The 12,427-nt window shown below is 53.2% G+C and overlaps 1 protein-coding gene across 7 annotated transcripts in view; it reads right to left on the bottom strand.

The window, feature by feature from the left end:
• STXBP1 (syntaxin binding protein 1) overlaps positions 1 to 12,427 on the bottom strand; it is a 65,014-nt gene that overhangs the window by 2,287 nt on the left and 50,300 nt on the right. For 3 of the 7 annotated variants that reach the window (XM_023628934.2, XM_070251447.1, XM_070251446.1), the window contains 4 exons: positions 11,386 to 11,487; positions 9,589 to 9,674; positions 6,605 to 6,759; positions 4,985 to 5,110 (listed from right to left, as the gene is read on the bottom strand). In XM_023628934.2, coding sequence (XP_023484702.1) covers positions 5,001 to 5,110; positions 6,605 to 6,759; positions 9,589 to 9,674; positions 11,386 to 11,487 — 453 coding nt within the window. In that variant the 3' untranslated portion in view covers positions 4,985 to 5,000. Of the gene's footprint in view, positions 1 to 119; positions 5,111 to 6,604; positions 6,760 to 9,588; positions 9,675 to 11,385; positions 11,488 to 12,427 lie in introns of all 7 variants that reach the window. The other 4 variants (XM_023628935.2, XM_070251448.1, XM_070251449.1 and 1 more) reach the window with 2 other exon arrangements.

Raw genomic sequence — 12,427 nt, 5'->3', positions numbered from 1 at the left:
GTATGGCAGGGGAAAAGGCTGGGGATGGGACGGGGGGTGGGGAGGGGACTGTGTGTGGAAAGGATGGTGCCTGGTAGGGAGGAAGTTGATGGGCAGAGCACACTGGGGGAGCCACTGACCTCGGTAGCCAGCTGGTTGGTCCTGCCGTGGTGGGTGGGACCTCAGGTGTGAAAGGGAAAGGGCCGGGTACCTGAGGCCTTACCTTGCAAAGACCGCGCATTGTAAGAGATTGGAAATGCTTGCAAAACTTTAAGCTAATGGAATTAGAAATACTTCTACTGCAAAAATAAAAAAATAAAAAATAAAAGTAAATGAAGTCCTTTTTCATACGGAGAGAGATCTAATAAGTGCAGTAAAAAAAGATGCATGGATCGTGTGGTTTGGACATGGACTTACTCAAACAGAACAGAAGTGACTGGCGTGTGAGCATGAGGCCTGCACGCATGCAGCAGTGGGCTTCAAAGAAAGAGATCCTGGTGGGAGAAACTGAACAAAAGAGATCCGAACTTGAAAATGTGCCTCCCGGGAGATGCGGGCAAGGGACGGGCCTTCCTGGGAGGAGGGGAGCAGAAACCGCAGGATGCTAGAGTCCCACCCAGAGGGCAGGCAAAGGAGGATTTGGCCAGCTTGTGGGGAGTGATTCCAAATACCGGGGTCCCTAGGCCTTTGACGGCTACTTGCTCAGCTGACCCGTGACTGCTCGAACTGCAGGCTTTGAAGCTTCCTAGCCAGTCCAGACCAGCAGGAAACTCGTACAGCCCTCTCTACTTTGAGGGGCTTCTTCCAACAGCCGGTGCTCTGCAGTTCAAGCCCCAGCCACCAGGTCACTGCTCTGCTGAGGAAGCCTGGCTCCTTCCTGGAGGCGCCGAGGGTGATGTCCTATGCGGGCAACCTGCCCAGCCCTGCGCTCTGAAGCTGACTCGTTATTCTGCAGACCTGAGGCCCCTTCAGCAAATGTGACAGGTTTCAGCACTATGTCCCTGGGCGTTGCTATGGTGACCTTTTCCTCCAAAGTACACTCATTTCCGTGACCTTACCAATCTTCCGTTAGTCCTAAGAGAGGTCAAAGGCTGCTCCACAAATGAGGAGACAGGAATAAAGGTTATCAAACTCTGAACAGTGAACCATTGCCAAAATGAGGGCCTTCCAAATCTCAACTCGGCGCAGCCCGTGTGTCTACACCCTGACAGGCAGCTGTGGGTCCTCCGTGCGGGGACTGCCACTTCCAGGTAAAGGTGAGAACAGGGCACGTGCTAGAGAAACTTTTGCTAACAGTCTCCCCCTCCCCCATCCACTGAGTTCCAGGAAAAAAGAAGGCCGGCTTGAACTAGAGGAAAAGTCAAAAGGGGCCTCTGATCAGATGCCCACCCCAAAGTGCTCCCTATCCTTGCTTACATTCAGGATTTGGGGGAGACCAAAAAGAGGTTAAGGAATCCACGCTCTAGAACTTTCCAATATTATCTTATTATTGACCATCTGGTGCTCCCAGTCTTCAGCTGAAAGAACAAAACTTCCAGGACCAAGAGTGTGGGACAACCAGAGAGGCCTCCGGGGCTCTCCCTGACAGGCACAGTCCTGGGCCCTAACTTGCCTGGTCTCTTTAAAGGACCCAGACCAGCTGGAGTTATTGCAAACCACCCCCCCTCTGCCCCCCCAGAGCCTCTTCTTGCCACCCAATCATCTGCATGTTTTAACACCTGGTCAAGCTTTTCACCACCACAAACACTGCAAATTGGGCTGGGTGAGTTTGTAATCCGCGTTTTGCAAACATTCTCATTTTGAACCCATAGGTGGCTGACTGTATGGACCTTCCAGAACAGGAAGGAGGTCCTATGGCTCTGAGGGTCCCTCTTATTCTACAGAACTGGAAGATTGTGAAAGATGAACAGTGGTCCCCAAAAACCACGTCATCCAGAAGTCTGTCAAGGCTGTGGGCCAGACACAGCGAGCTCCGCCGGGACACAATCCTGCTTTCCTCACTGAGAGAATCTGAAAATCAGGAGCGTCCTTACAGACCAGCTGGTCCAGTCATTCCTGGGTTTGGCTGAAACAGCCCTCCTGACTCAGGACATCCAGGGTGGCGCCAGGGAACATGCACGTCTGAGAGCAACCCCGGTGGGCGTGGTGGTCCGCCAGGTTTGGAGAACGTGCTCCGGCCCACCCTGCACCACAGACAGGGGAAGGAAGCCCAGAGCGGTGGCGTGCTTGCTCACGGTGGGTTGGGGACACAGCCAGGCCCAGAGGCCATGCCACTGGTTTCAATTCCAGGCACCCTGTGGCCTCAGGCCCCAGAGTGGAAATGCAGGGGAATGCTTAAAGAGCAGCTGGGCCAGGGCTCGGCTCTGAATTAGGATTCAAATCTGAGTGGCCCTGAAAAATGAAAGTTGTATGACCCCAAGCTGGAATAAAGCAAACATTCAACATAAAGAAACAAAAGCTTTCTCCCAAGTGTAAGTGCTGTGTAAGAGTCTAATCCGGCCGGCTGGCCCTCTTTCCTCAGCTTCTCACAGCCTCCGACATTCCCAAGGGACAAGCACTTTAACATAAACCACCCAGTGTAGAGGTGAAGATCTGATCAAAAGACTTCACGTCTCAGACATGGGGGATGATGGATTGGTGGGGGTTAAGATGAGCCTTGGTGGTATCTGTGCACATCAGCGATCCACGCCCGCTCCCTTTAACCCAGACCCTGGGAGCTGGCCTCAGCTCCAGGAGAGAGAGGGGCCAGCAGGACAGAGCGAGGCACTGGTGCCCACGCACCAGCCTGCTGGGGACACCCTCATTCAGCACTGAGCGCAAAACTCTTAAAAGCTAAGTTCCCGCAAGTACCGGCATTGGGGACAACCCTGGCTCTCTAATGTCCTGTACTGGCCCAGTCTTTGGTCACCTGAACAGTCACAACAGAATGGGGCAGGTCAGACTGTGACCTGCCTTCCGGCCTCCGTGGTATCAGGGCTCTGTGCCTCGCTCTTTCTTAACCGAGCTCTCTAAAACCCAGCACTGCCCAACAAAGCATTCCAGAAGCCGAGAATACAACCAGAGTCCACTCGCGCTCTCTCTGCTCCCACGGCAGCCGAGAGCTGCTCTGCTGATGGGACGTAAAACTAAGGATGACAGTCTGCAACGGGGAGGCTGCTTCCGAAGCAGCGAATCCCTGGCGAACCCTAGCAGGAGCCCTTGGGGTCCGGGTTTGTCAGTCTTCCAGTCCTGCAAGTGTTCTGCCATTGCTGCTGCCTCGACTGAACACCTGTCCTTCTAGAAGCCTTAAAACACATCTTGCAGTGAATGCCATCCACCTACCTGCCTTCTGCACACAGGACCAGCTGTCTGATTCCAAGCTACTGAGGTGCTCTAAACAACGACTGTTTTTCAACAATGGCTCCTACTCACCACCCACTGGCCTTGCTTTCTAGGGGAAGGCAGCCTGGGCTCTTTCTCACCTCACCACTGCCCGGGGTGGGGGCAGCCATCTCTTGGCCAAGGGAGGGAAAGGGGAGGAGATAAACGGGTGGCCTCCTGTGGACCTTTAGAGAGAGTCCTCCTTGGATGGAGCGCATTCTCTTTATACAAACACGCATGCTCTGATGTATCCCTAGCCCAGCCCTGAGAGAACGCTCCCCCGAGGTTCAGCAGAGTGCACGAGAGGGGGCAGGACCGCAGGTCTGAGTCACCGATCTGAATTACTGAGTGACAGCAGGTCAGAGCTCGGAGGAGCCTTGGGGCCCTGCGATCCAGCCTCCTGTGTTCCACAGACTGTGGCTCAGTAAGGGGGAGTGACCCGCAGTCACAGGTGCTCGTGGTCTTTCCACTACTCACAGGTGGCTCATGCTCCATGACTCACCGGCCACGTCTAGCCCAGGGCAAGGGGGCATTTTCAGGGCCATAGTCAGTGGAGCACATGAAGTGAGGGACACAAAACGTGGCCTCATCACAGAATGCCTAACATAGCTCAGTGGCGTCCTTCAGTATCAGTCGCCATTTAGACACATTATAGGAGATTCCGAGCACATAAGAAGGATGGAAAGAGAGAGGAAGGACGAGGACAAGAATAAAATCTGGATCATCCACCAAACAGACCACGAGTTCCTGGGAAACTGAGATAAAGGCACGTGAGGGAGAGAAGATGCTCTTTAAAACAACACACTGGTGTTAAGGCCGGTTTCTAGCCCAAGGCTCTCAGATCTTACCAAGACCTCAACAGGTGTAGGACTGTGATTACTCAACTCTTGAAAGGATCCACAGGAGAATTAAGATAAAAGCACCTACTAAAAGAGCAAATGACTATTCGGTGCTGTTTTGCCCACAGGAACGTGAGACATAAGCTCTTTGCACTGATGGCTGGAGCTCACCAAGTACTTAGTGGCTCATGGCCCCATCACCCCTTAGAAATCGTTCTGGGCTAAGCACCCGTCCTGGGAAAGAGGTATTTACACATCTCCCTCCCCTGCCCTGGAGGTTATTCTGACACTCTCTGCCGAGCCTTCCTTGTGATCAGGTCCCCATGGCTATCTCCACTGGAGTTCTGCCTTCTTGGACACGACAGTCCCTTGAACTCCTGCTGGCCTCACTCTCAAGTCCCCACATCACATCACACCAGGACGCTCTGCGTTCTCTGCCTGGTGCCCACAAACCCACCCCTGGGCCAGCAGGCGTGGGCACCAGGCGGCCGGCGCCCCTCAGCTGGCAGCTTCCTCTGGAGGCCTCTTCACGGCCGTTGTTCTCACTTTCGGTTTGGAACCCAGTGGGCTGCAGCTGGCCGAGTGAGCCGGCGAGCTGGAGCCCAGGGGTCCTCGTGGCTGGGAGTGTGAGGGTGGCTTCGGACACATTTTCAATCGGTGTTAAGAACTGCAAGCATTTTCTAATTGAAAGAAAATCAAAGAAATAATAAACTGAAAAGGGAAAAATAACAAAAAAGAGTGACGGAATAATCAAAGAAAACCCTTCAGAGTGGAAGAGTTTCTTTTCTGTAATAAGCTGCTTTTACTTTGTTTCTCTGGCTCTCACTCCATTGTTGGAGCCTGATCCTCAAAAGATACCCTAGAGGACTCCCTGAAGTCGGGGTGTCTCAGGTCCATGAGAAATTTGGTGGGAGTGAGAATGTGAGTAGAACCTGCAGGAGAACAGAGGCCAGCTGACTGCTTGAACAAAGGAACGTTACAGGAACATGCCAACTTAGGCCTACATTGTAAGCAGCCAACGAGGTGTGAGAAAGCAGGACACGCACGCCACGCACACGCACACGGCCGGCATGCACCAAGCGGGCGAGGCCACACAGCGGACGTTAGCTGTCTGCACAAGGCCTCCCCGTGGATCTGCACGGGCAACTTTCTCTCCCCAGGTCTCCACCTCCCAACGGGGAACCTCGAGTCAGGGCCAAAGTCGAAGAGGGAGATTTACACCCAAGCCTGGCTGGGACAGCTTCTGCCCAGGAAAGCTGTGTTTGAGCTGAGAATTAGCCGACATGGTCATGCAACATGTATGCAAGCAGGGAACAGAGAGAGCTTTATCACGGGGGCCTATGTAATAAAAAGGACAAAACAATACAGGGAGAAAGGGTAACCAGACAGGGTAAGCTTCAGGGAGTGGGGAGGCAGAGCGGGGGGAAGTCCAGTCTCCCCACTGAATTGGTGGTATCTAGAAGGCAGGGTGAGAGTGCCAGGTCCATCTTGATAGACCCAGGAACGGCCATATGCACTGGTCTGCAGGACACGCTCACTCCGAGACTTGGGGGGCACTGTGACCTGGTCACCCCAAAGTGGAGGTATAAAACTGACCCATTGTATCAAGATAAGGGGAAAGGGCAGGGCCTGGTCCGGGCAGCAGGTGCCAACAGCCTCTTGTCAGTCAACGTCAAGAGGCACCCTAGGCAGGTGCAACTCCATTTTAAGGGAAAGATAAGACAAAGGGAAGGCATCTGGAGCGAGCAAGATCTTTCTCAGCTCACTCTTCCTCTCCCAAGCCTAGAAGTTGTGGAAGCTCCTGCAGACACGAAAAAGGAGAAACTCCTCTCCTGCTGCAGTAAGTCAGCTCTTGTGAGCTGCTGCCTTTCTTCTGGAAAACCAGCAGGAAATACTAGAAAGGGTATAATCGGCCTAGAAGAGGCAGGAACTGGTAGGCGAACCTTAGTGGAGTCCAGCAGTCAGGCCACTATGCCGGGACTGTCCATCTCCAACTGACAGGAGAGCAGGGGTCATAATTTACCTTCCATTCCCCGAGCATCTTCCAGACGCGAAGCCCAATGCCAGGACCCTGACAGGCCAAGTGCAAGCCTGTAAGTGGGTATGGCGAACCCCATGTTGTTGGGTAAGGAAGTAGCAGCCTGGGAGCTGAGGGTCTTGCTCAAGGTGCCCACTTGGCAGAGCAGGAACGTGAGCCTGGGGCTGCTGGAGTCCGTGACCGGGCCCTTCTCACCGCATGCAGTGCCTCTCATCAAGACACACGAGGAAGAGACCCTTCGCCCCTTAGCTTCTGCCGTCCACAAGCGGGCCTAGAGACTACATTTGCAGGAGTGATGGAGATCGAGGACAGGATGACACCGACGCGTGGAATGGTGTCCAGATGCAGTGAAGCAGCCCCTTCCCCAGAGAAAACGTGCCCCACTCACCTATGAGCACTTCCCACTTTCCGCTGGCTTGGGTCACCTCGTAAGCACAACGCATCTCATTCAGGCTCACGCCCCCGAGGATGAAAATAATGAGGCGGGGACCACTGCGGTACTCCCCCGGGGCCTTGTTCTTATGCCAGTGCCCGTAGCGGGCGCTGGGGGGAGAGAGAGAGATTAATGACGTTTATCTGCACTCACGGTATTTGTCACTTGGTGCCTCATGACTAGTTTCCAAGTTCGTTCTGTGTGTCAGTGTCCCAAGCACAGTAGGTGCTTAGTAAGCGGTGGCTGAATGAACAGCCGTGCAAATTAGCAAGTGCTTTGGCTGCTGGGAGAAGCATGACAGCGCCTGAGCCATGACCTTGTCACTGTCTTAGAAACAGGTAGGCGACAGACAGGCTCAGGTTGGCTTTAAAGTGTGACATGCTAAGTTCAATAATAGCTTCACCCTGCGTGACATCCGTCCAGGCTTCTACCCCCTGTTGTCCATGCTGCTAGGCTTGTCTGGGCCACTCTGCTGGCAATGAGCAGCGACGACAGGGTCTGAGGCCTGTCTTCAGGCTGGCACATCGACTTACTGAACAGACAGACGTGCACTGAGTGCTTCATGACTGGGGCGCCCCTGCCCCGAGGAGCCAGCCCTGCTGAGATAAGGGCCCTCGCCCACCCAGAGCTCATGGCTGAACTGGGGAGGGTGGGAGAAGGAAGCAGGCCTGAACCGTGCTATGACAGAGAGGGGCTCAGTGCCACAGGGACACACAGGGGAGGACTGTCTAGCATTGTCTGGGCATCACTGGGGACGGTTTCCCAGAGGAGGTGACACTGAGCTGTCTCCTGAAGGACACACATTTCAGTAGTGGGACAGTTCTCAGAGGTGCCCCCTCTCCCCCTGGGCTGTCCTCAGTGGGTCTTCACCTTGTCCTCAGAAACAATGAGAAATGGGTCACTTCCAGGTAAGAAAATGGGGAAAACAACAAAGATGAAAACAAAACGAGGACAGTCTCCTGCGGACAGTGAAATCTCTGCCCTTATTCCTGACTCATGACAACATCAAAGTCACTTTCCAAATCTCGAAGGCCATGGGGGCCCATTTGGGCCAATCCAGAGAATTCCACAGCCATCTTCTTTGCCTGAGCAACCAGCTGACAATCTGCCATCATCAGCCAGCCTGGCTGTGGCACTACCGGGGATTTTGTATTTTACTCCAATGTTGGCAAGAACACTGCCATCAGAGGGGATGCACAATGCCACAGACGCCGTGCAGGCCTCTGGCCCAGGCCCAGGAGAAGGCCTAAAAGTGAAGACAGAAGGAGGAGAGGAAAGAGAGGGAACGGGCGGGCACAGCACGAGAAGAGGGACAAAGAAGTCCACACGGAGCGTGAATCCTGGAATTGCATGCTACGCCAGCGCCACAGGCCACCCTCTCTGGAGCTGGTGACTCTCCTGCTCCACGCTCATGTGTTGTCTTGCCTGTTCTCAGGAGCCAAGTAAAGCCCTTGCTGTCAGAGGAAAACAGAAGCTGCCACTCAGGAAAGACAACAGACGTGGCTGTGGGTCAGGGAGGAGCCTGGACCACACAGACGAGGGAGCAGAGAGGAGTCTGGAGGTGAATGCAAGAAGACAGCGTCGGAGAACCAGGGACAGAAGTATGGACTGCTGTCGACTCACATCTCGAAGCTGAGACATGTCTGAGCATCAGCAGGCACGTGGCAGAAACCCAGCCCAGGGCACCCACATTTCGGTCAGGAGCGAATCTGAGAAATGCGTCTCTATGCAGACGATGCATTCATCCCCTTTTTAATTAATCACTAAAATAAATTAATCAAAAGGGAAGACAGAATACACTGAGTACCTGCCACGTGCCAGGCTGTGTTCTAGGCACTGAGGACAAAAAGGACACAAATTTCTGCTCTCAGGAGGCTGACATTCCAGTCAGGGGAGACCAGCAGGAAACAAGATAAACACAAAGAATATGCTAAGAGGTGGTGTCATCTATGCAGAAAAACAGGGCAGGGCAGGGAGATAGGAAGTGTTGGGGAGGCTTGGAAATTCTTATTCTTTATTTTTGTAACATCTTTACTGAGAGAGAATTCACATAGGACAGAATTCACTCATTTAAAGTGTACAACTCAACCGTTTTTAGTAAGGTCACAGACTTGTGAACTATCACCCTCAGCAATTTTAGACCATGTCATCACCCCCAGAAAGGAACCCTGTACCCATTAATGGTCCTTCCTCATTCCCCCACCTCCATCCCTGTCCCCAGCAACCACGAATCTACTCTCTGTCTCTATGGATCTGCCTATTCTGGACATTTCATAGAGATGGAATCGCATAATATGTGGACTTTTATGTTTGGCTTCTTTCACTTGGTCTGTTTCATGGTTCATCCATGTCGTAGCACGGATCAGTACTTCATTCTTTTTTTGTTGTTGTTAAGTAATATTCCATTGTATGAATATACCACATTTTGTTTATCTGTTCATCAGCTGATGGACATTTGGGCCGTTTCCACTTTAGAGCTCTTATGAATAACACTACTAGGAACATGGATGCAGTGTAATTTTAAACAGGGTGGTTAAGGAAGACGGGAGAAGGTAACACTTGACTAAGGACCTGAAGGAGATAAGAGGTGTAACATGCAGATAAACCTGGGGACAGATCATTTCAGGCAGCGGGAACAGCAAGTACAAAGGCCCTGAGGCAGAAGTGAGGCAGAAGTGAGCCAGGCGTGTTCAGGGAGGAGCACGAGGCTGGTGCGGCTGAAGTGGAGTGACAGAAGGAGGAGTGAGCGATGGGAAGCCAGGGCGTGCAGGGCCTCCCAGGCCGCTGTAAGGACTCGGCCTGCACTCTGGCTGTGATGAGAAGCAGCAGGAGGGTTCTGGTGGAGGAGGCCGCATCACAACAGGGCTGCCATGTAGCTGACACCCAACCAGAGACGGGCCCACTCACTCCCGCCTGCTTGCCCAGGGATTCCCGCCTACCTGACGGCGGTGGTGCTGAAGGACGCAGAGGAGCGGGTGGAGATGTAAGGGTAGTGTTTGGTATCGAGTTTGTCCTCAATAGTGTCCTGGAAAGAAGAGAGAGAAATCGGGCCGGCCATGTTTGACGAGGGCCGAAGGGAACCCAAGTGAGACGGCTCGAGGAACAAGCCACTCAGCAAAAACCCTGGCCAGCTTGGCAACGCCCAGAGCTCCGCTGCCTCTGCCTGCCGCAGGGCGTCCGGTGCAGGCCCCGGCTTGGCCCAGGGGCTCTGGCACCAGCTGATACACTGAGGGGAGTTTGTACGCCTGCTCTTGGAGAGAAGTTTTTTAAAAACATTAATTTTTCTTGCTTCCCTTCCAATTTAGTTTTTGTTTTCTCTTTTACCATCTATGCAAGGTTATAAATGTTGCATTCTGTCCAGCAACATCCCGACACTGCCATCAGTCTTATAGAAACTAGGCGCAGGCAGAGGCTCTCATACCAGGGAAGAAGGCCTTACACCCTCTGTTTCCAAGGGTCTAATTACCTGGTGGGCGGAATCCAGCTATCCACCCCCCACTGCCTAGAAATCTCCACTCCTCCTAACAGCTACCCTGTGAAGCCTACACCTGTCTCTTTGACCGACTGGGGAGGAGGGGGAGGAAAAGGGAGCCAAGAACAAAGGAGCAGATGAGACAGAGGGAGTGGCTTTGCCTACCCACCAAGCAAAGAAATGTAACGGTTTCTAGATGTCTCGGGTTCACCCATCTTTTCTTTTGTGGGTTTTAAAAATAGGAAGCTGACTCACTCTATACATTTAAAACATATCTATTGTAATGTACAATTCAGTGGGAACACCCAGACTGCTAGGAACTGACGAAGGGATCCTGGGCAGGTCCCCTCTCCTTGGGACCCCTGTCCTGTCCACCTGTCAAGTGCAGGAGACAGACAGACTGTCTTCAAGCTCTACCCCAAAGGCCTAGCAGGGTGGGACTCTAAGCAGGGCGTCCTTGAGCCACAAGGAGAGAGGGGAGGGACACCACAGGGCTACCTTACACTCACGAATATGAAACACCTACTGTGCACGAGGCATGAGGCCAGAGGACACGTCAGTTGAGGGCACAGGACCAAGAAATAAAAAGATGACCCAGAAGGCTGAGCACACACACACACGTGAAAAGCATCGCTGACACACGTCACAGGAGCCCAGGGAGGCCTCTGTGGTGCTGGGTGGTCAGACAGGCGGGCGGTGGGCCAGAACGCTGAGCCCTGATGGGGGATTTGAAGGCAGGCAGGATTCAGGGTACGGAAAGGAGAACAAGAACATTCCAGGCGAGGGATGGGCTTGAGCAGAAGAGCAGAGGCAGAGACACGCTGGAGGGTCTCTGGCTGACGGGGAGGCTGGGGAGGGGAGCAGTGGAGGAAGAGGAGGGGTGGGCCGGGGCCATGTTTGGAGGCCCTTCCACACGCCGAGGTGTGCTGCGTGGCTTACCCGCACCTTCAGCACGGAGCTCATCACTCATCTGACCTTCACATGCTGTGACGGGTCTGGTTCCTTTGGACTTGGTACCATTGGGGGGGGTCTCTAATATGGACCTAAATCATACAGACCCCGGGGATCTGAGTGTGGCAGTCTATTGGAACAGCCCTTCATCAACCCTCAGGACAAGTATGCTGTGAGGCCTGAAAGAGCTCTGGAGACCTGGATGCAAATCCTCAAGGATACAAAACCCTGGGGAGTCACTGCCACCTGACAGCAGGTGACGCCAGAAGCATCTGGGCCTCCAAGTGCAGCGCCCCAGCCTGCCCTCACTGACCTCCATGATGTCTTTAATGATCGGGGTCCATCGTGAGAGCTGGTAGGTCTGCTCACTGATGCGCTCCTTCCGCTCTGGTTTGCTCCTGCGACGCAACGTGGACTGAATACAAACACAGAGACTGAGTCAGGGCCACTTGGCCCTGGGTGACCTTGCCGGCCCTGGAAATTCTCTCCCAAGGACTCCCTTCAGAGAGTCAGCACTGACAAAGAGTAGTGAGTGGGGAGGTTTCCCTGGAAAAGCCCAAAATATGCCCCCTGGGCTCAGCCCAAGAATCTGGTGCAAATTTGGTTCTTTAAAGCCAGGAAAAATGGCAAATGTGGGTCAAATATTCTAGTGCCATTTAAAAAACCCACATAGTTAAAAAAAACAGTTTGCTGCTGATTATAGGAGAAAATAGTACTTTGGGTGTGGCTTATTCGTTTTGTTTTTTTTTTTAAAGATCAGCCCCATGCTAAGATCTGTTGCCAATTTTCTTTTTTTTTTTTAATTCGTCTCCCCAAAACCCATGGTACATAGTTGTATATTCTAGTCATAGGTCCTTCTGGCTCTGCTATGTGGGACACCACCTCAGCGTGGCCTGATGAGTGGTGCCATGTCACCGCCCAGGATCCGAACCAGCAAAACCCCAGGCCACTGAAGCAGAGTGTGCAAACTTAACCACTTGGCCACAGGGCCGGCCCCCTCTCTTATTTTCTGATTTTGCTTCAGAAGCACAGGATGTACAGAATGAATCTTCTCCATTCTCATTTTGGTCCCTCTTGTGAACAAGGGTCTAAAAACACCAAACCTCCGCCCGTTACAGGTCTCAGGTCTGGTGGCTCCAGAACAAAGTTTTTGACTCCAAGCATCCAAAAGGAGGGCCTCTGCCGCTCTGGCTTTGTCACCTGTGGCGTGAGCTGACTGCCTGCAGGAAGGAGGCGCACAGTGGGGCTCCCACAGGGAGGTTCCCAGCAGAGTGCTCTGGGGAGTGCTTAGCCTCATCCTTGAGTTCTGGAGCCCCTGGCCCCCCATCACTTCCAGAGCTCACTGTGTGCTGAGG

The sequence above is a fragment of the Equus caballus genome, chromosome 25 (genome assembly GCF_041296265.1).
Source record: "Equus caballus isolate H_3958 breed thoroughbred chromosome 25, TB-T2T, whole genome shotgun sequence".
Classification (NCBI taxonomy): Eukaryota; Metazoa; Chordata; class Mammalia; order Perissodactyla; family Equidae; genus Equus; species Equus caballus.
Note: the sequence above shows the minus strand (reverse complement) of the source record. Positions and strands in the feature narration are given on the sequence as shown.